We start from the raw sequence: 23,260 nt of genomic DNA on the forward strand, positions 1-23,260 counted from the left end.
AAAGAATTGCTGGTGGTATCATGATCCTGATCTCAGAGTTATACTACAGTGCTATAGTTTAAAAACAGCATGGTACTAGTTTAAAAACAAACTCTTTGGTGAGGAATTTAAATGAAGACACAGATATAAGTCTTCATACTTATAAACTGATTTATGCTATTTTTTAAAAAGGTAGAAATACACACTGGGACTCGCCAGCTACCCACAACACCCGCCACAGGATCTTAAGACTTCTGGTGAGTGGAGCACAGCTTCTGCTCCAATCCAATTGCGCGGGACCTGAGACTGCATTAGTTAGGGAAGCAGAAACCAGCCTGAGTAGGACCACAGGCCTCATCCGGCCTGATCAGCGCCAGGGTAGCGGGAGCGCAGGGTTGCCTGACACCCGCCAGCTACCCACAACCCCCGCCAAAGGATTTTGGGACTGCTGGTGAGTGGAACACAGCTTCTGCTCCAATCCAATTGCACGGGACCTGAGACTGCATTAGTTAGGGAAGCAGAAACCGGCCTGAGTAGGGCCACAGGCCTCATCCGGCCGGATCAGCACCGGGGTAACGGGAGCACAGGGTTGCCTGACACCCGCCAGCTACCCACGACCCCCTCAGCAGGATTTTAGGACTGCTGGTGAGTGGAACACAGCTTCTGCTCCAGTCCAATCACGCGGGACCTGAGACTGCTCTGGTTGGGGAGAGAGAAATCCGGCCTACATAGGGCCACAACCCTCTTCCGGTCAGAAAAGCACCTGGGCAGCTGGGGCGCAGGGTCCACTGACACTCGCCAGCTACCCACAACACCCGCCACAGGATCTTAAAGTACACAAGGAGCTAAAGGGATCTGCAACCCTATTGTTGGAACAACATGATGTACTAACCAGAACCCTGGAGCTCTTGTCTCTAGCTGCATATGTATCGAAAGATGGCCTAGTCGGCCATCAATGGAAAGAGAGGCCCATTGGACTTGCAAACTTTATATGCCCCAAAATGGAATGCCAGGGCCAAAAGAATGGGAATGGGTGGGTAGGGAAGTGGGGGGCGCTATGGGGGACTTTTGGGATAGTATTGGAAATGTAATTGAGGAAAATATGTAATAAAAATATAAAAAAAAAAAAAAACCAGAGACACTGAAACTTATAGAGGAGAAAGTGGGGAAAAGCCTTGAAGATATGGGCACAGGGGAAAAATTCCTGAATAGAACAGTAATGGCTTGTGCTGTAAGATCGAGAATTGACAAGTGGGACCTCATGAAACTGCAAAGCTTCTGCAAGGCTAAAGACACCATCAATAAGACAAAAAAACCACCAACAGATTGGGAAAGGATCTTCACCTATCCTAAATCAGATAAGGGACTAATATCCAATATATATAAAGAACTCAAGAAGGTGGACTCCAGAAAGTCAAATAACCCCATTAAAAAATGGGGCTCAGAACTGAACAAAGAATTCTCACCTGAGGAATACCGAATGGCAGAGAAACACCTGAAAAAATGTTCAACATCCTTAATCATCAGGGAAATGCAAATCAAAACAACCCTGAGATTCCACCTCACACCAGTCAGAATGGCTAAGATCAAAAATTCAGGTGACAGCAGATGCTGGCGAGGATGTGGAGAAAGAGGAACACTCCTCCATTGTTGGTGGGATTGCAAGCTTGTACAACCACTCTGGAAATCAGTTTGGCGGTTCCTCAGAAAATTGGACATAGTACTACCGGAGGATCCAGCAATACCTCTCCTGGGCATATATCCAGAAGATGTCCCAACCGGTAAAAAGGACACATGCTCCACTATGTTCATAGCAGCCCTATTTATAATAGCCAGAAGCTGGAAAGAACCCAGATGTCCCTCAACAAAGGAATGGATACAGAAATTATGGTACATTTACACAATGGAGTACTACTCAGCTATTAAAAAGAATGAATTTATGAAATTCCTAGCCAAATGGATGGACCTGGAGGGCATCATCTTGAGTGAAGTAACACAATCACAAAAGAACTCACACAATATGTATTCACTGATAAGTGGATATTAGCCCAAAACTTAGGATACCCAAGATATGAGATCCAATTTGATAAACGCATGAAACTCAAGAAGAATGAAGACCAAAGTGTGGACACTGTGCCCCTTCTTAGAATTGGGAACAAAACACCCAGGGAAGGAGTTACAGAGACAAAGTTCGTAGCTGTGATGAAAGGATGGACCATTTAGAGACTGCCATATCCAGGGATCCATCCCATAAGCAGCTTCTAAACGCTGACACCATTGCATACACTAGCAAGATTTTGCTGAAAGGACCCAAATATAGCTGTCTCTTGTGAGACGATGCCGGGGCCTAGCAAACACAGGAGTGGATGTTCACAGTCAGCTATTGGATGTATCACAGGGCTCCCAATGGAGAAGCTAGAGAAAGTACCCAAGGAGCTAAAGGGATCTGCAACCCTATTGTTGGAACAACATGATGTACTAACCAGAACCCCGGAGCTCTTGTCTCTAGCTGCATATGTATCGAAAGATGGTCTAGTCGGCCATCAATGGAAAGAGAGGCCCATTGGACTTGCAAACTTTATATGCCCCAATATAGGGGAATGCCAGGGCCAAAAGAATGGGAATGGGTGGGTAGGGAAGTGGGGGGCGCTATGGGGAACTTTTGGGATAACATTGGAAATGTAATTGAGGAAAATATGTAATAAAAATATTAAAAATTAAAAAAAAAAAAAAAGACTTCTGGTGAGTGGAGCACAGCTTCTGCTCCAATCCAATTGCGCGGGACCTGAGACTGCATTAGTTAGGGAAGCAGAAACCAGCCTGAGTAGGACCACAGGCCTCATCAGGCCGGATCAGCGCCAGGGTATCGGGAGCGCAGGGTTGCCTGACACCCACCAGCTACCCACGACCCCCCCCCCCCCCCCGCAGGATTTTGGGACTGCTGGTGAGTGGAACACAGCTTCTGCTCCAATCCAATTGCATGGGACTTGACACTGCATTAGTTAGGGAAGCAGAAACCGGCCTGAGTAGGGCCACAGGCCTCATCCGGCCTGATCAGCGCCTGGATAGCAGGAGCGCAGGGTTGCCTGACACCCGCCAGCTACCCATGACCCCCGCCTCAGGATTTTGGGACTGCTGGTGAGTGGAACACAGCTTCTGCTCCAATCCAATTGCGCGGGACCTGAGACTGCATTAGTTAGGAAAGCAGAAACCGGCCCGAGTAGGGCCACAGGCCTCATCTGGCCAGATCAGTGCCGGGGTAGCGGGAGCACAGGGTTGCCTGACACCCGCCAGCTACCCACGACCCCCGCCGCAGGATTTTGGGACTGCTGGTGAGTGGAACACAGCTTCTGCTCCAGTCCAATCACGCAGGACCTGAGACTGCTCTGGTTGGGGAGAGAGAAATCCAGCCTACATAGGGCCACAACCCTCTTCCGGTCAGAAAAGCACCTGGGCAGCTGGGGCGCAGGGTAGGCTGACACTCACCAGCTACCCACAACACCCACCACAGGATCTTAAGACTTCTGGAGAGTGGAACACAGCTTCTGCTCCAATCCAATTGCACGCGGGACCAGAGACTGCATTAGTTAGGGAAGCAGAAAACCAGCCTGAGTAGGACCACAGGCCTCTTCCGGCTGGACCAGCACCGGGGTACCGTCAGCTACCCACGACCCCCGCCACAGGATTTAGAGACTGCTGGTGAGTGGAACACAGCTTCTGCTCCAATCTTTAAACAGTGACAACGATAACAACTAACCCCAGAGATTACCAGATGGCGAAAAGTAAACATAATAATCTTACTAACGGAAACCAAGACCACTCACCATCATCAGAACCCAGCACCCCCACTTCGCCCAGTCCAGGGCACCCCAACACACCGGAAAAGCTAGACACGGATTTAAAAGCATATCTCCTGATGATGATAGAGGACTTCAAGAAGGACTTTAATAACACACTTAAAGAAATACAGGAGAACACTGCTAAACAGGAAGAAGACAATAAAGAGGAAGCACAAAAATCCCTTAAAGAATGGCAGGAGAACAATGCTAAAGAGTTACAAATCCTTAAAGAAAAACAGGATAACATAATCAAACAGGTAGAAGTCCTTACAGAAAAACAGGAAAACACATCCAAACAGATGATGGAAATGAACAAAACCATACTAGACCTAAAAAGGGAAGTAGACACAATAAAGAAAACCCAAAATGAGGCAACACTGGAGATAGAAACCCTAGGAAAGAAATCTGGAACCATAGATACGAGCATCAGCAACAGAATACAAGAGATGGAAGAGAGAATCTCAGGTGCAGAAGATTCCATAGAGAACATCTGCACAACAATCAAGGAAAATGGAAAATGCAAAAAGATCCTAACTCAAAACATCCAAGAAATACAGGACACAATGAGAAGACCAAACCTACGGATAATAGGAGTGGATGAGAATGAAGATTTTCAACTCAAAGGACCAGCAAACATCTTCAACAAAATTATAGAAGAAAACTTCCCAAATCTAAAGAAAGAGATGCCCATGAACATACAAGAAGCCTACAGAACTCCAAATAGACTGGACCAGAAAAGAAATACCTCCCGACACATAATAATCAGAACAACAAATGCTCTAAATAAAGACAGAATACTAAAAGCAGTAAAAGAAAAAGGCCAAGTAACATATAAAGGCAAGCCTATCAGAATTACACCAGATTTCTCACCAGAGACTATGAAAGCCAGAAGATCCTGGACGGATGTTATACAGACACTAAAAGAACACAAATTCCAGCCCAGGCTACTATACCCAGCCAAACTCTCAATTAACATAGATGGAGAAACCAAAGTATTCCACGACAAAACCAAATTCACACATTATCTCTCCACGAATCCAGCCCTTCAAAGGATAATAACAGAAAAAAACCAATACAAGGACAGGAACCACGCCCTAGAAACAACAAGAAGGTAATCCCTCAACAAACCTAAAAGAAGACAGCCACAAGAACAAAATGCCAACTTTAACAACAAAAATAACAGGAAACAACAATTACTTTTCCTTAATATCTCTTAATATCAATGGACTCAACTCCCCGATAAAAAGACATAGACTAACAAACTGGCTACACAAACAAGACCCAACATTTTGCTGCTTACAGGAAACTCATCTCAGAGAAAAGGATAGACACTATCTCAGAATGAAAGGCTGGAAAACAATTTTCCAAGCAAATGGCATGAAGAAACAAGCTGGAGTAGCCATTCTAATATCTGATAAGATTGACTTCCAACCCAAAGTCATTAAAAAAGACAGGGAGGGACACTTCATACTCATCAAAGGTAAAATCCTCCAAGAGGAACTATCAATCCTGAATATCTATGCTCCAAATACAAAGGCAGCCACATTCATTAAAGAAACTTTAGTAAATCTCAAAGCACACATTGCACCTCATACAATAATAGTGGGAGACTTCAACACACCACTTTCACCAATGGACAGATCATGGAAACAGAAACTAAACAGGGACACAGTGAAACTAAGAGAAATTATGAATCAAATGGATCTGGCAGATATCTACAGAACATTCTATCCTAAAACAAAAGGATATACCTTCTTCTCAGCACCTCATGGTACCTTCTCCAAAATTAACAACATAATTGGTCACAAAGCAGGCCTCAACAGATATAAAAATATTGAAATTGTCCCATGCATCCTATCAGATCACCATGGACTAAGGCTGATCTTCAATAACAAAATAAATAATAGAAAGCCAACCTTCACGTGGAAACTGAACAACACTCTTCTCAATGATACCTTGGTCAAGGAAGGAATCAAGAAAGAAATTAAGGACTTTTTAGAGTTCAATGAAAATGAAGCCACAACATACCCAAACTTATGGGACGCAATGAAAGCATTTCTAAGAGGAAAACTCATAGCTCTGAGTGCCTCCAAAAGGAAACTAGAGAGAGCACACATTAGCAGCTTGACAACACACCTAAAAGCACTAGAACAAAAGGAAGCAAATTCACCCAAGAGGAGTAGACAGCAGGAAATAATCAAACTCAGGGGTGAAATCAACCAAGTGGAAACAAGAAAAACCATTCAAAGAATCAACCAATCAAGGAGCTGGTTCTTTGAGAAAATCAACAAGATAGATAAACCCTTAGCCAGACTCACTAGAGGGCACAGGAAAAGCATCCTAATTAACAAAATCAGAAATGAAAAAGGAGACATAACAACAGATCCTGAAGACATCCAAAACACCATCAGATCCTTCTACCAAAGGCTATACTCAACAAAACTGGAGAACCTGGATGAAATGGAGAAGTTGCTAGACAGATACCAGGTACCAAAGTTGAATCAAGATCAGGTTAATGATCTAAACAGCCCTATATCCCCCAAAGAAATAGAAGCAGTCATTAATAGTCTCCCAACTAAAAAAAGCCCAGGACCAGATGGGTTTAGTGCAGAGTTCTATCAGACCTTCAAAGAAGATCTAATCCCAGTTCTTCACAAACTATTCCACAAAATAGAAACAGAAGGTACTCTACCCAACTCATTCTATGAAGCCACAATTACTCTGATACCTAAACCACAAAAAGACCCAACAAAGATAGAAAACTTCAGACCAATATCCCTTATGAATATTGATGCAAAAATCCTCAATAAAGTTCTTGCTAACCGAATCCAAGAACACATCAAAACAATCATCCATCCTGACCAAGTAGGTTTCATCCCAGGGATGCAGGGATGGTTCAATATACGGAAATCCATCAACGTAATCCAGTATATAAACAAACTCAAAGACAAAAACCACATGGTCATCTCCTTAGATGCGGAAAAAGCATTTGACAAGATCCAACACCCATTCATGATAAAAGTCTTGGAAAGATCAGGAATTCAAGGCCCATACCTAAACATGATAAAAGCAATCTACAGCAAACCAGTAGCCAACATCAAAGTAAATGGTGAGAAGCTTGAAGCAATCCCTCTAAAATCAGGGACTAGACAAGGCTGTCCACTTTCTCCATACCTATTCAACATTGTACTTGAAGTCCTAGCCAGAGCAATTCGACAACAAAAGGAGATCAAAGGGATACAAATTGGAAAAGATGAAGTCAAAATATCACTTTTTGCAGATGATATGATAGTATATATAAGTGACCCTAAAAATTCCATCAGAGAACTCCTAAGCCTGATAAACAGCTTCGGTGAAGTAGCTGGATATAAAATTAACTCAAACAAATCAATGGCCTTTCTCTACACAAAGAATAAACAGGCTGAGAAAGAAATTAGGGAAACAACACCCTTCTCAATAGTCACAAATAATATAAAATATCTTGGCGTGACTCTAACTAAGGAAGTGAAAGATCTGTATAATAAAAACTTCAAGTCCCTGAAGAAAGAAATTATAGAAGATCTCAGAAGATGGAAAGATCTCCCATGCTCATGGATTGGCAGGATCAACATTGTAAAAATGGCTATCTTGCCAAAAGCAATCTACAGATTCAATGCAATCCCTATCAAAATTCCAAATCAATTCTTCAACGAATTAGAAAGTGCAATCTGCAAATTCATCTGGAATAACAAAAAACCTAGGATAGCAAAAACTCTTCTCAAGGATAAAAGAACCTCTGGTGGAATCACCATGCCGGACCTAAAGCTCTACTACAGAGCAATTGTGATAAAAACTGCATGGTACTGGTATAGTGACAGACAAATAGACCAATGGAATAGAATTGAAGACCCAGAAATGAACCCACACACCTATGGTTACTTGATCTTCGACAAGGGAGCTAAAAACATCCAGTGGAAGAAAGACAGCATTTTCAACAAATGGTGCTGGCACAACTGATTGTTAACATGTAGAAGAATGAGAATTGATCCATTCCTATCTCCTTGTACTAAGGTCAAGTCTAAGTGGATCAAGGAACTTCACATAAAACCAGAGACACTGAAACTTATAGAAGAGAAAGTGGGGAAAAGCCTTGAAGATATGGGCACAGGGGAAAAATTCCTGAATAGAACAGTAATGGCTTGTGCTGTAAGATCGAGAATTGACAAGTGGGACCTCATGAAACTACAAAGCTTCTGCAAGGCTAAAGACACCATCAATAAGACAAAAAAACCACCAACAGATTGGGAAAGGATCTTCACCTATCCTAAATCAGATAAGGGACTAATATCCAATATATATAAAGAACTCAAGAAGGTGGACTCCAGAAAGTCAAATAACCCCATTAAAAAATGGGGCTCAGAACTGAACAAAGAATTCTCACCTGAGGAATACCGAATGGCAGAGAAACACCTGAAAAAATGTTCAACATCCTTAATCATCAGGGAAATGCAAATCAAAACAACCCTGAGATTCCACCTCACACCAGTCAGAATGGCTAAGATCAAAAATTCAGGAGACAGCAGATGCTGGCGAGGATGTGGAGAAAGAGGAACACTCCTCCATTGTTGGTGGGATTGCAAGCTTGTACAACCACTCTGGAAATCAGTCTGGCGGTTCCTCAGAAAATTGGACATAGTACTACCGGAGGATCCAGCAATACCTCTCCTGGGCATATATCCAGAAGATGTCCCAACCGGTAAAAAGGACACATGCTCCACTATGTTCATAGCAGTCCTATTTATAATAGCCAGAAGCTGGAAAGAACCCAGATGTCCCTCAACAGAGGAATGGATACAGAAATTATGGTACATTTACACAATGGAGTACTACTCAGCTATTAAAAAGAATGAATTTATGAAATTCCTAGCCAAATGGATGGACCTGGAGGGCATCATCTTGAGTGAAGTAACACAATCACAAAAGAACTCACACAATATGTATTCATTGATAAGTGGATATTAGCCCAAAACTTAGGATACCCAAGATATAAGATCCAATTTGATAAACGCATGAAACTCAAGAAGAATGAAGACCAAAGTGTGGACACTGTGCACCTTCTTAGAATTGGGAATAAAACACCCAGGGAAGGAGTTACAGAGACAAAGTTCGTAGCTGTGATGAAAGGATGGACCATCTAGAGACTGCCGTATCCAGGGATCCATCCCATAATCAGCTTCTAAATGCTGACACCATTGCATACACTAGCAAGATTTTGCTGAAAGGACCCAAATATAGCTGTCTCTTGTGAGACGATGCCGGGGCCTAGCAAACACAGGAGTGGATGTTCACAGTCAGCTATTGGATGTATCACAGGGCTCCCAATGGAGAAGCTAGAGAAAGTACCCAAGGAGCTAAAGGGATCTGCAACCCTATTGTTGGAACAACATGATGTACTAACCAGAACCCCGGAGCTCTTGTCTCTAGCTGCATATGTATTGAAAGATGGCCTAGTCGGCCATCAATGGAAAGAGAGGCCCATTGGACTTGCAAACTTTATATGCCCCAATATAGGGGAATGCCAGGGCCAAAAGAATGGGAATGGGTGGGTAGGGAAATGGGGGGCGCTATCGGGGACTTTTGGGATAGCATTGGAAATGTAATTGAGGAAAATATGTAATAAAAATATTAAAAATCAAAAAAAAAAAAGAAATACACACTGGAAAAAAAGAGAGCATATACAACAAATGCTGCTAGTCTAACTAGATGTCCATATATAGAAGAATGCAAGTAGATCCATGTTTATCATCATGCACAAAACAACTTGAAGTGGATCGAGGGCCTTAAGATAAGGCCAGATACCCTGAATTTGACAGAGTAGAAAGTCTTGAACTCACTGACACAGGAAAGCTTAGGAACCAAGGCCAAATTGAACCTTGTGAAACTGAAAAGCAAAGGACATCTTCATCCAGGCAAAGAAACATCTACAAAATGAAAAGGCTCCTTACCAACTACATATTAAATAGAGTTAATATCTATAAGATAGAAGCAACTAAAACAGCTTGAACATCAAGAAAACAAAATAAACCCAACTAAAAAATGAGGCACCAGACTAAACAGAGTTCTCAAAAGATAAAGCACAAATGGCTAAGAAGCACTTAAGAAAAATGTTCAACATCCTTAGCCATCAGGGATATGCAATTCAAAACTACCTTAAGACTTCATCTTACACCTGTCAGAATGGCCAAGATCAATAAAAGAAGTGCCAGCTTGTGCTATGTGGAAGAGGAGGCAGAAAAACTATAATAGTCAAAGGGATGAAGGACAGCAAGGCAACAGTGTCTTCCAAACATAACAGATCTGATGCTCATGTGAACTCAGACGATAGCAAGACTTGTAGGACCCACACAGATACAAACTAAACAGCGCCCCAGAACTAAGTTAGGGAAATAGACTGGAAATCCCATCCTGAACCAAGAATTTAACTCCCAATAACCACTCACAAAGGAAAAATTACTTTCTTCAAGGGAATGTCAATGGGTACTACATCACACTTGAGGTCAAGCCCTATGCCAAGCAGTAGATGGTGCATACAAAATAAACACAAAGGTATTTTTCAAGATTTTTTTTTGTCCCATATTGTTTTGTTGGGCTTTAGATTTTAGGTCTGATTTTCTTTATTTTGTTTTACCTTACTGGTTTCTGATATTCAGTTTGAATGGATCGTGTGTATGTGTGTGTGTGTGTGTGTGTGTGTGTGTGTGTACACTTATCTGTCTCTCAAGGTTTTTTTAGATACTCTTCCTTTGTTACTGTTTGTTCATTGTGTTGTATCCTTGTTTTTTTGTGTTTTTTATTTACCTGTTTAAGAGAGAGTGAGAAAAGGCATGGAATTTGAACAGTGGATAGGTGCAGAGGGTCTGGGAGATGAAGGATGGATTAAAACCCTTAACTTAATGATCAGAATATATTGCACAAAATTATTTTTAATAAATAATAAATAAAATGAAGAAGGAGAAGAGAAAGGAAGAGGAGAAATAAACACATTCAGGTAGCCCTAGGTTTGCTTTCACAGCACAGAATAAAACTGAGTATGGTATGGCAGATCTTTACTTCCACCACATGGAAGATAGAAGGAGATAAAGAAGTCCAAGGTCCCTCTGACAATGACCACTGGGAAGGGTTTGATGTCTGCACTCAGGTCCCTGGTACCCATTAAAGGTGCTGCCAGGTAATGCTGAGATTGTCTTGAAAATATGATTCTTGTATATGTGTAGGATCCACAAAAGAGACTATTTTGGTTCAATTCAAACTTACAAAGTATGGGAACAAAATAATGAGCTGGATCACATCATTGGCTCCTAAGAATATGGACACAAAATAGCACAACCTAGTCTAAAATGTCTGATTTGCTGAGCACACTTCACAGCAGTTACCCTCAGGTTTCTTTAACCTAGATAAAGTAGCCTATAAAAACAGCTCCAAGATCCCTCAGAGAGGAACGCAGGCTCTGGCCTGTCCATATTTACCTGCTCAGTCCTGAGGATGAACTCTTGGCAGTATGCAAGCTGAGCAAGTGTTTATCCAGTGCACTACATCCCATCATTTTTTAATCTTTTTTTAAAATTCTTCTTCTTTGAATACATCCTGACTACAGTGTTCCCTCCCTCTCCTCCTTGCAGCTCCACCCCTCACCCTCCCCTCTCCCCAAGATGTACTCCTCCTCTTTCTCCCAGGGACATCCTCTTTTTTTTTTTTTTTTTTTTTGGAGGATGAATCCCATATAGCTTTTGCTGGTCTCAAATGCACAGTATAATTGAGGATGACCTTGAATTTCTAGTTTATTCAGTGCAGGAAATTGAACCAAGGGCTTTAGGCATGCTAGGACCTTGATCTAGAAGTCTATCTAATACCTCCAGGCCTTGAGTCAACAGTAAGTCACATGGTATCTCTAAGAATAGACTTTGAGAAAATCTGATTTGAATCTTAGTTTTGCTCTCACTGGTATGATTTGGGGTAAATTATGTACCTTCTCTGAATCTCAGCTTTCTCATGAAAAGTATAAAAGCTGGTGATTATAGTCAAGTATCATGCTAAAGTATACATTTCTATAACATTACTTTAACTATGTCAAACACCTTAGTTATTATTTCAATGAACAGAACTGTAAACAGAAAGCAAGGAAGCCAGAGAGGAAAGGAGGATGAAGGATGAAGAAGAGGAAGAGGAAGAAGAGGGAGGAAGAGGGGAAAGAGGAGGAGAGGAAGTAGTAGTAGCAGTAGTGGTGGTGGCGATGGTGGTAATTGTAGTAGTAGTTCAAGATCACTTTCTACTAAGCAATGAGTGAAATCCAACTTAGGATAAATGAGGCTGTGCCCCTCTCCGGTGAAGAGTTCATTTAAATCTGCACTTCCTAGGAAAACAAAACAAAATGTAACTTTCCCATTTAAAAACAAAAACAAAAAAAACGCAGACAACTGATTTACTATGGATTAAAAGTTTGTATCTTTGCAAAGCATGAACACAGTATGATGACACGAGAAGTTGGGTCTGTGGGGGATGAGTAGTTCATAAAGGTATAATCTTCAAAAGCAGGATTCCAGTCAGCTCATAAGAGCAGGCTAGTCAGCCTGGGAAGATAAGCTGTAGATGAGCCATGAAGCAGGTCCGAACAAACTGACTAAGCCACTCATCATTCCTCTAAGTATAAAGATAATTAAATAAAAACAAATAGATTAGGTGGTTTTGCTTGATAGGCAGGAAGGCAGGAGTGGGTGAGTGGGAGGGGCACACCCCTCATAGAAGCAGGAGGAGGGATGGGGTTGAGGGTTTCTGGGGCGGGGGGGGGGGGGGGGATCAGGAAAGGAAATAATATTGGAAATATAAATAAATAAAATATCCAATTAAAAAAAAGAATACCAAATGATTATAGAAAAAAAGAATACAACCCTTACATATTCTTTCAAAAGCACTGAACAAAGACTATATATACTGTCAAGTCATTAGCTGGTACATGAGCAATAATTCATGGCACATTCATACAATAGAACACTATATACCACTGACAAATAAGCAACATGAATGCACCACTGACGTTCTGTACTAAGTAAAAGAAGTTTTATACAAAAGCTAAAGCTGTGTGATTTCAGTGATATGACAAGAAAAAGTAAAATCCATTCTCATTTGCTGAAATGGGAAAAGAAACTACATAAGGTAAATTCAAAGCCAATCTTAGCCACAGTGTGAGACTTCCTAAAGCAAAGCAAAAACTAGATAAAATGATTAAAAAAAAAAACAATTATAACACCAACGATGTATAATATATGTATAATCAGACAATATATAAAATAATCAGACATTGACTTGTCGGGTTCAGAAGCATGCATCTGCATCGTATCAGTTAATCTCGTAACTTTTAGATTAAACTAAGAATATTTCTGAGTAATATTCAATCTACAATAATTAATTAATAGATTAAATTTAAACATATCAACTTATAAATTAAATAACTAAATGGTGACTTGCCAAGTTGTTGTTGTTTATCAATTCTGGCTAAATATAATTATTTTATAAGTAGTTACACTATAAATAATTTCATGCTGAGCAGTGGTGGCACAAGTCTTTAATCCCAGCACTTGGGAGGCAGAGGCAGGTGGATTTCTGAGTTTGAGGTCAGCCTGGTCTACAGAGTGAGTTCCAGGACAGCCAGGGCTACACAGAAAAACCCTGTCTTGAAAAAACAAACAAACAAACAAAATAATAATTTCATATTTTACTTATTCAAATTTATATTAATTTTCAAAATATTTTATCTACTAATTTCTTCTTTTTTTTTTTGGAATTGACTCTTTGGGGTTTTGTTTTGTTTGTTTATTTAAGCAAAGACTGCTTTTAAAACACAGCAATGGGGTTGGTTTTCAGTGATACTTTTAGGTAGCCAGTCAACAATCTGGCATAACAGGAGCACAAAGTTGCCATTTCAAAATCTCTTGTAGGAACAGCTCAGGGAGGATTTAAACAGTAGCACTTATTGTTACAGTTCCCTAACTGCACCTTCTGAGATCACCAAATATGTAATGACATTTATAAGTGCTTAGTGTCTGTACCCACAATGTCCAGCCAAGATGCATGTCTATCTTGCTATAGTTATATCCAATTTCAGAGTCCAAGGATTACAGCCTGAGTATTAATTGAAAACCATTAGACCCAGAGAAACCATCTGGAGCTTCCCTTTTTATCATAATCTCAGACCCTTGAAGTCTAAGATACAGAAACACCACTTACATGAATAGTTTGTATACAACTACTCTGCTATAGTGGGAAAGTACAGCTCATAAAAACATCTAATTACTACTATCATCCGGCTATTCGCATTTCAATCACAAGCATGACAAGAACATTTAACCCAATCACTTATGAACTGTCCAATACATCACACTAAGATTCAAAAATCTTTTTCTCTTTCTTTCCCTCTACTTTTTTCTCAATCTGTCTCTCCCTCCCCCACTCTCTGTGTAGTGGGATGTGTGTGTGAATGTGTGTGTGTGTGTGTGTGCACACACACGTGCGCGCGCACACAAGCGCAATAGGATGTCACTATACAGCCCTAGGGGTCTGGAACTTGCTATGTGGACCCAACTGGTATCAAGCTTACAGTGGCCATTCTGTCTCTGTTCCCAGACTTTTACCACTACTCCTGGCAAAAGTCTACTACTTCTGAATTCCTACCTGTGCTGACTAACAATGACCTAATTGATCCATCATACATTTATGTTTTATTCCAATCTGGTCCATTTGGAGATGTCACTCCAATGATCACCAAACTGGGAAGAAAGCTGAAGATAAATAAATAAACTTGAATTATTTAAAAATATTGATAAGACTATTCCAATTTAGTTTAGCATAATTCACATCTGGGGTAATCAAAATGCTTTAGGATGAGATATAAATTAGAGACCTGTAATGAGTGATTCATAAATGACAACTTGGAAGGATGGACCATCTAGAGACTGCCATACCCAGGGATCCATCCCATAATCAGCCTCCAAACGCTGACACCATTGCATACACTAGCAAGATTTTGCTGAAAGGACCCTGATATATCTGTCTCTTGTGAGGCTATTCTTGGGCCTAGCAAACACAGAAGTGGATGCTCACAGTCAGCTATTAGATGGATCACAGGGCCCCCAATGGAGGAGCTAGAGAAAGTACCCAAGGAGCTAAAGGGATCTGCAACCCTATAGGTGGAACAACAATATGAACTAACCAGTACCCCAGAGCTCTTGTCTCTAGCTGTATATGTATCAGAAGATGACCTAGTCGGCCATCATTGGGAAGAGAGGCCCATTGGTCTTGCAAACTTTATATGCCTCAGTACAGGGGAACGCCAGGACCAAAAAGGGGGAGTGGGTGGGTAGGGGAGTGGGTGGGGGGGTGGGTATGGGGGACTTTTGGGATAGCATTGGAAATGTAAATGAGGAAAATACTTAATTTAAAAAAAAGGGAAAAAATGACAACTTGGGTTTTAGGGGACTAGCCTGTTTACTGTTTATAAAAGATTTGGCTGGCATTCCATCTTTATTTCCTCTGCATTCTTTTAGAAATACTGCAGTCTTCAGCATACAAAGCCATATATAAATGAGCTGAAGGCAAACAATGAAGGTTTTCAGTTAAAACTTCTATGGAATTGTATATTTAACTCGGATATTTTGTCCTGAAACCATGCACTGAATCAAGAGAGTAGAAATACTAAAATAAATTCAGTAAGAACCAGTATTTTAATCAATATCTAAAACATGCACCCTAGAAGTATTGTTTTAAACAACAGATACTATAAAAAATTAGTGACAGTATGATTGGCAATATTTAAAATACAAAAAGATACAGTAAAAGTCAAATAGAATTGTTTTGAATGTAGTCTTAAGATTTGCAGGTTTTGTAAATATGTGTGTTTGCACATATTCTGGTGAACAAGCAAGGAGCAATACAAAAGGGTGGTTACCTGTCTACATCAGCAAGGCAGCTTTACAATGTAAGAAATGCCTAAGCCCTCCTTTATTTACCCAGAAACAGCAGCCAAATAACCTAGTATCCATCATGCAAGTGTGTGCTTAGTATGATCTAAAGAAATACAATACTGACTAAGATATGAAGGTAATTTGTAGTTACAGAGTAACAAAATTCTCTTCAGATTTCCCATAAATTCTATTAGTACTTAACAGGAAGGTTACTTAGTATATTCTTGAAGACCAAAAAAAAAAAAAAACTTTATGAATGAAGTAACATCTAAAAGATGAACTGAAAATTAGGAAAGGTAGAGAACAAAATATTTCATGCTGAGGAGCCAACCATCATGAAAACACTGAGGTGAGGAAAAAGTATAGTCCTAGTTTGCTTTCTGTTACTATGATAAAACACTGAGCAAAACAACATGGCAGAGGAAAAAGGTATATTCGGCCTATTTTTGGCCTACTGTGAGTGAGGGAAGACAAAACAGAAACTCAAGGTAGGAGGAACCCGGAGGCAAGAACTGAAACAGAGACCTCAGGGAACGCTACTGCTTATTGGCTTGCTCTCCCTGGCTTCCTCAGTTTGCTTCTGTATACCAACCCAAGGCCACCTGCCCAAGGGTGGCACTGCCCACAGTGGGTTGGGCCCTTCCAACAATGATCATTAATATCCACCAAGACATGCCCACAGGCTAGTATGATAGAGGCAATTTCTCAGTTGAGGCTCTTTCTCCCCAAGTTGCTCTCGGTTGTGTCGAATTGGTAAAAACTAATTAATTAGCACATAATCGAGGAACTGGTAATCACAGACCCAATCACATTAGCCAATCGTGTGTTAAACATGCATGATATGGATGTAGAGGATATGGATGTAGGATCCCAGTACATCAGGATCCTAAAGTAGAAGTACCACAAGTCCCAGGCCTGGGTAATGTTTTCTTAATAAAAATGTCATTTTTGAGATCCGACTACACAGTACAGGTCTTCTTACAAATATTAGTATTGATATTTACAGATTTTTTTTCACTTGCCATGATCCACATCTAATAGAAGAATAATTTCTTTAAGGTCTGAAAAAGGTAACTAGGAGGTAGGCATGGTAGCATATGCCTATAATCCCTGCACCAAGGCAGGGTTGAAAAGGAAAATCCTGAATTCCATGAAAGCCTAGTTTATATTAACAGAGCCTTGTATTGAAAAAGGGAGGGAGGGAGGGAGGGAGGGAGGGAGGGAGGGAGGGGAAAGAGAAAGGAAAAAGGAAAGGAAAAGGGAAAGGAGAGAAGGGAGAAGATAACTGGCTTTGTCAGGAAAGATTTTAAAATATTGAGATGATCAAAACAGATTCGTAAATATCCTATTTTGGCCATTTTTCCTCCTCTGAACTTTCTTAAAACTATAAATTATGGATAACTGATACAGGTAATATTTTTTGGAAAATATGCAAATAGAATTTGTCAAGCAAAGGTCTCATTCCACTACCTGATTACAGAAGAAACCAGTTTCAGATCTGTTAGATAACTCATGTCCACATTCTTGTTGTTACTCAAATGTGTGCTTTGTCAGTTATATGAGATACTTGTGACATGTCACTGCTTCTCTTATTAATGACTAAGGCATAGAATGCATTTGTTAAAAACTCCTGTATATTTTTATGAGTCATGGTTTTGTACCAAAGCACAATTTTAAGGTTTATAGATTCTACAGGTGCATGCATAAGGCTTCTTCTATTACACTACAACTCTAGTCATATAAGTACCCTGTAGCTGTCTTCAGACACACCAGAAGAGGGCATGGGATCCCATTACAGATGGTCGTGAGCCACCATGTGGTTGCTGGGAATCGAACTCAGTACTTCTGGAAGAGCAGTCAGTGCTCTTAACTGCTGAGCCATCTATCCAGCCCCTTCTGTTTATTCTTAAATGTTAATTTGTACATAAATTTGTTACACCTCATGCAAAGAGTCACATGAAATTTTCTAGAGCTCTCATGGTGAAACTTACTGAGAAGTTCAAAGGGCTTGTACTTGACTCTTTCAGCTAGCTTCTTCATATATTCTCAGTTAGTACCTTCCTGTGGCATTCCAAAGGAAAATAAAACTACCTTCTCATTCTAAGGCAGCTGTTCTCAACCTGTGGGCTGCAATCCCTTTGGAGGTCACATATTACATATCCTGCCTTTCAGATATTTACATTATGATTCAGAACAGTAGCAAAATTACAGTTATGAGATAGCAATGAAAGAATGTTATGGCTGGGGACACCACAACATGAGGAACTGTATTAAAGGGTTACAGCATTAGGAAGGTTGAGAGCCACCACTCCAAGGCTTTTCATGACCAGGCAATCACCATAAAAAATAATCCTATAATTCCTGCCATTAAAACCACCATCAGGCATTTTCCCTGTAAAATGACATTGGAGAAACTACATAACAATTAAAGTGAGTCATTATAAAGAGTGAGAGGAAGATACAAGCCAACTGAGAACTAATGAACCTTTTGTCTCCTATTTTTTCTGGCTGATCTTTTATGTCATAGTATGTTTCCTTTCTGAACCTCATCTTTTTGAAAGACTGACAAGTTGGTTTAGTTGAATTAAATCTAACATTCAAACTTACACAGTGGAACCGGTGGTGATGTTTCATTATAACATAAACATAATAATGGGCCATACTTGTGAAAATCAATAAACAAGAGTATCATAAAACCGTTAATTCAAAAGATCAGAGTCCAGTGTACAGATTTCTATAAGATAGGTTTATTTACTTGCTTAACAAAGCTGCCAGTACAAAGCGTCTTTTGTTAACGGTGACACATGTTCAAGGTGTACTGCTTTCTAACACTTACCCTTCGCCACTGGTGAAAGGCAACAAGATCTCTTTACAAAGTCTCATCTTTTTCAATAAATTTTGCATGAAAACATGTTATCCTGGCACAAAGTTGCCTGCTGTCACATTGGAAGTGTGATAAATGTTTAATGAAAACAACACCACACAGCTTGGTGTCAGACAACAGCTATCACACAGTCCTGCTTTGATCCAAACAGACACTTAAAAGGAGTTCTAAGCATGCTCTGCACCACAGAACTCTATAACCTATATGCAAATTGGAGTAAATTAGCATAAGTGACTTCCTGCTGCATAAAAAAATAAGAGGTAAGAAAAAATATGACAGGCTTTCTAAGTATGCAACTGCTGTCAAAACTCAGAGTCCAGCTTTCCCAAATCACTTCCAACATCTTCTGCCAAACATCAGGTAGAAGCAAAAATACGCTATCAACAGGAATTTATACATGGAACTCAAAGTTACAAACACTGGAAGGCTGCCAAGGAAGATCTGTGACATACTCCTAAGTTAGGATTGTTACATTGTAATGCTGTTCTTACTATACACTGCTTTTACATTTACAGTTTTTAAAGTACCAAATCCCCATTTTATAGAAGAACCAATTGTATAGTCAGGGAAATTCTTAAATTTCTCAGAAAGAATTAAATTCAAAAAGTTATAACGCATCATTAGAATGTATAAACTTAAGCTCAAATAACTGTGCAAAATATTCCAGAAGCCTTAATGCTTGCTTAACCTAGAACATTGTTTTGCCTAGTCAGACACAAGTAAAGGCATAATGGTAAAAACCCTCCACTGAGCAGGTTACTCTTAAGGAAAACTAACTGTTCCACATGAATTAACATGTCAGTGGCTTGTTCTTCTCTGTGCAGCTGTGAAAGAATCCTGCAGATCTGATCAGTTAAAAATAGCAGAAACTTGTTGACAGAGCCTGGTAGCTGGCTGGCTTCTAGAAAGGCTTTCTCTATTTTCTCATGGCAGAAAGATAAACACAAGTCAAGAAAATCCTTCAGAAGGAATTCACTACTTCAATAACAATCCCCACTCTGCCATAACAATGTTAGTTTATTCAATAAAGCAAAGTTTAGTTGGCTTATTCACATCTTAAAAGACCTCATGTCCCAACAATACTGCACCAAATTACCAAATATCTACCACATGAATTTGGTTGGCTGGGCAGTAAGAACCCTAATAGATGAACCCACGAGTGATGCTGCTGGGGTACACATGTTCACCATCATCACACCAAGTTCCAAGCATGAGACCTAAGGATGTTATAAACTTCTGAGTACTGTCTCCCAGTAACAGTTTTTTTCTTAGAAACCAAATGTTATAAATATAATTTTTTTAAAGGTTACTGTCTTAAAATCTCATATTTGAGATATAAATGGCAAAATATTCCCAGTGGTGTAATAATTGTACTTTTAGCTTGGAGGTGACCAACAAGTGTCTACTTGGAATCAAGTCCTGCTCAATTAGAAGAAACACATGCATAGTGCTGTAAACCTAGTCAAATACCTGTGTCTGAAAGATCACAGACACTGCAAAAGAACCTATTACTGCCATTTCACCTCACTAATCTAACTTCTAATTTTATTCTAAGTATTTATATGTAAGCAAAACATGTATGACATGTTTTATCATTTTATAAATGTAATATTTTTAAGGTTATCTTTTTTAAAATCTCATATTAATTATTCGCATCACATTATAAGGATCCCTACAAATGACACCCTGCCAGTTTCTATGACATTCTTTAAATCTGAACATAAGCAAAGTAGGAAACAAAATGAGCAAATCAATTTAAAACAGAAGGAATTCATACTATAATCATTCAGATATTCCAGGTAAAAGTGTGTCTCGCTTTGCCACTGTTACACTTTCTTTTGCTTTGTGGTTTATAGTTGTATACTGTAAGTTCTATAGATCATAGATATGCTTAAGCTGGGTTGATAAGGCAAAGGTTCTAAGCCTGAAGAAACATAAGCACGTGGATTACTTTCTCATATATGTAAAGCACCTAGGTTACACAGCACAAGTTCAAACACTTGTGATTGGATTGTATATCCAGAATGGACTAAGAATTCCATCCTAATTATAATAATCTGGAGTCTTTTCTTCTCTTCACTTATACATTTTAAAAAGTCATCTGGAAAAAGGAAGCTACTGAAGCACTAATAGAATAAATTTGATGCTGTAGGACTTACTTGTAAATAGAATTAAATAAGAAGCGTTACATGTTGTTATTTTAACTCAATAATTTTTTTAGAGAATATATACTTCAAGAAACATGCAAGATACTGGCAAGCCCTTACCTTCTTTTATTCTTAATAAAATTTACCCAAAGAGTTGGAACAGGAAGCTCCTTAGAGAGAACTTAGTTTGCATACTGCTATAGAGTTACTGAATGTTTCAACTCACCCGCGTTTGATGCTGTGCACTTCTTTGTCTTTGCCTTTATCCTTCTCCTTTTCTCTTTTCTCTTTGTCCCGGACTTTGCGTCTGTCTCTGTCCCTGGACCTGCTACGAGTTCTTCTGTGACTGGATCTTTCACTGCTTCTACTATGTGAGCGTGGACGAGGCCTTGACCTGGACCTACAATAAACAGATTGTATTAAATAGATTTAGTCTGCCTTGAATTTAAAATGCAATTGACCTAAATTACTTTAAAGTACTCAGTTTCAACTCTTAGCCCCAAAATTAATTGTGTAAAGCAAGAATATAAATGATTCTCTACACATGATTACTTTTATGTGATTTTATTTCTCTACACGTGTATCACTTTTATATACAATTATATGCAGATATATAGACAGTGTCAATTTTCAAGGAAATTAAGCTTCAATCTAAATGTAAATATAGGAAAATTTTGAGATGTAAGTAATAGGATAAAAGAGTACCATGTGGGTCCGCAGCTTCCCCGGCCTTCAAGGACCTGTCAGCAATGACCCGGCCCCAGATCCCCGCCCCACAGTCCTGCCTGGCTCCCAGGCAGCTCACTGTAATCAGGGACATAGGTGAAACTCCTCCCAATCCACCTGCTTACTGGAATCCCACAGAACAGCAGAAAAAGACTTTGCCGCACCCTGTCAGAGCTCAATCCCCCTTCCAGTCCACCCCCCGTCTGCACTCTGAGATCAGTATGCTGCCTCGTTATGATGCCCTACCATCCCACACCTCTGCCTGCCTCCTAAGAAGCCTGCTCTAACCCAGGACACACTTCACCAGCCTCCTGGGAGGTCTGCCCCAACCTGGGTCATCCAAGCTAGCCAACACCATAGACAACCAGATCCTTAAAAGCAAGAGCAAGAACATACAACAGAAGCCAAGGCAATGTGGCACCATGATCCCAGCTATCCCACTACAGAAAGCCCTGGATAGCCTAACACACCTGAAAAGCAAGATTGTGACTGTAAATCCCATGTCATGAAGATGGTAGAGGCATTTAAAGAAGACATAAATAATCCCCTCAAAGAAATACAGGAAAACACAGGGAAGCAAGTAGAAGCCCTAAAGAGGAAACAAATAAATCCTGTGAAGAAATAAAAAAAAAACCAAACAATCAAACAGGTGAATGAAATGAACAAAATAGTTGAAGATCTAAAAATGAAAATAGAAGCAATAAGGAAAACACAAAGGAAAGCAACCCTGGAGATGGAAAACCTAGGAACTACAGACAAAAGAATCACTAACAGAACACAAGAGATGTAAGAAAGAATCTCAGGTGTCGAAAACACCATAGAAGAAATTGATACATCAGTCAAAGAAAATGCCAATGTAAAAAGTTCCTATTGCCAAACATTGAGGAAATTTGGGACACAGTGAAAAAAACAAATTTAAAAATAATAAGGGCCAGGCAGTGGTGGCGCAAACCTTTAATCCCTGCACTTGGGAGGCAGAGGCAGGCAGAGCCAAGTTCAAGGCCAGCCTGGTCTACAGAGTGAGTTCCAGAACAGCCAGGGCTATATAGAGAAACCCTGTCTCGAAAAACAAAACAAAAGAGAAAACAAACAAACAAACAAACAAACAGAATAAAAAGAATAGAAGAGGATGAAGACTATAGTTCAAAGGGCCAGAAAACATCTTCAACAAAATCATAGGGGGAAAAAAAAAAAACTTCCCTAACCTTAAGAAAGAGGCTAACTACTATAAACATGCAAGAAGCCTACAAAAAAACAAATAGAGTGGACCAGAAAAGAAAATCCTTCCACCACATAATAACTAAAACAATAAACATACATAACAAAGACAGAATATTAAAAGCTGCAAAGGAAAAAGGCCAAGTAACATACATAGGCAGACCTATCAGAATTACACCTGACTTCTCAACTGAGACTCTAAAAGCCAGAAAGAAGATCCTATATGGAATGGTACTGATGCTAAGATCCTATTCCCCAATTGGTTCTTGATCAATCAGTAAAGATGCCATGGGCTAATTGCTGGATAGAAGGAAAGAAGCAGAACTTCCAGGTCCCTGCAAGCAGGCTAAGAGATGCAGGAGGGGAAGGAAGACTTCACCATGCTTTGGAGGAAGAAAAGGTGACCAGACATGAGACCTAAGGTGGATTGGCCATGGTCCACTTCCCCAGGTGGGAGATTAGAAATGCAACTGA

General features: G+C 40.0%; 1 protein-coding gene across 1 annotated transcript in view; it reads right to left on the reverse strand.

The window, feature by feature from the left end:
• Rsrc1 (arginine and serine rich coiled-coil 1) overlaps positions 1-23,260 on the reverse strand; it is a 394,696-nt gene that overhangs the window by 266,632 nt on the left and 104,804 nt on the right. The window contains exon 4 of the mRNA XM_085836068.1: positions 21,069-21,242. Within this exon, the coding sequence (XP_085692194.1) occupies positions 21,069-21,242 (174 nt within the window). The remainder of the gene's footprint in view (positions 1-21,068; positions 21,243-23,260) is intronic.

The sequence above is a fragment of the Mus caroli genome, unplaced genomic scaffold, assembly GCF_978045245.1.
Source record: "Mus caroli unplaced genomic scaffold, Mus_caroli_1 scaffold_3, whole genome shotgun sequence".
Lineage (NCBI taxonomy): Eukaryota > Metazoa > Chordata > Mammalia > Rodentia > Muridae > Mus > Mus caroli.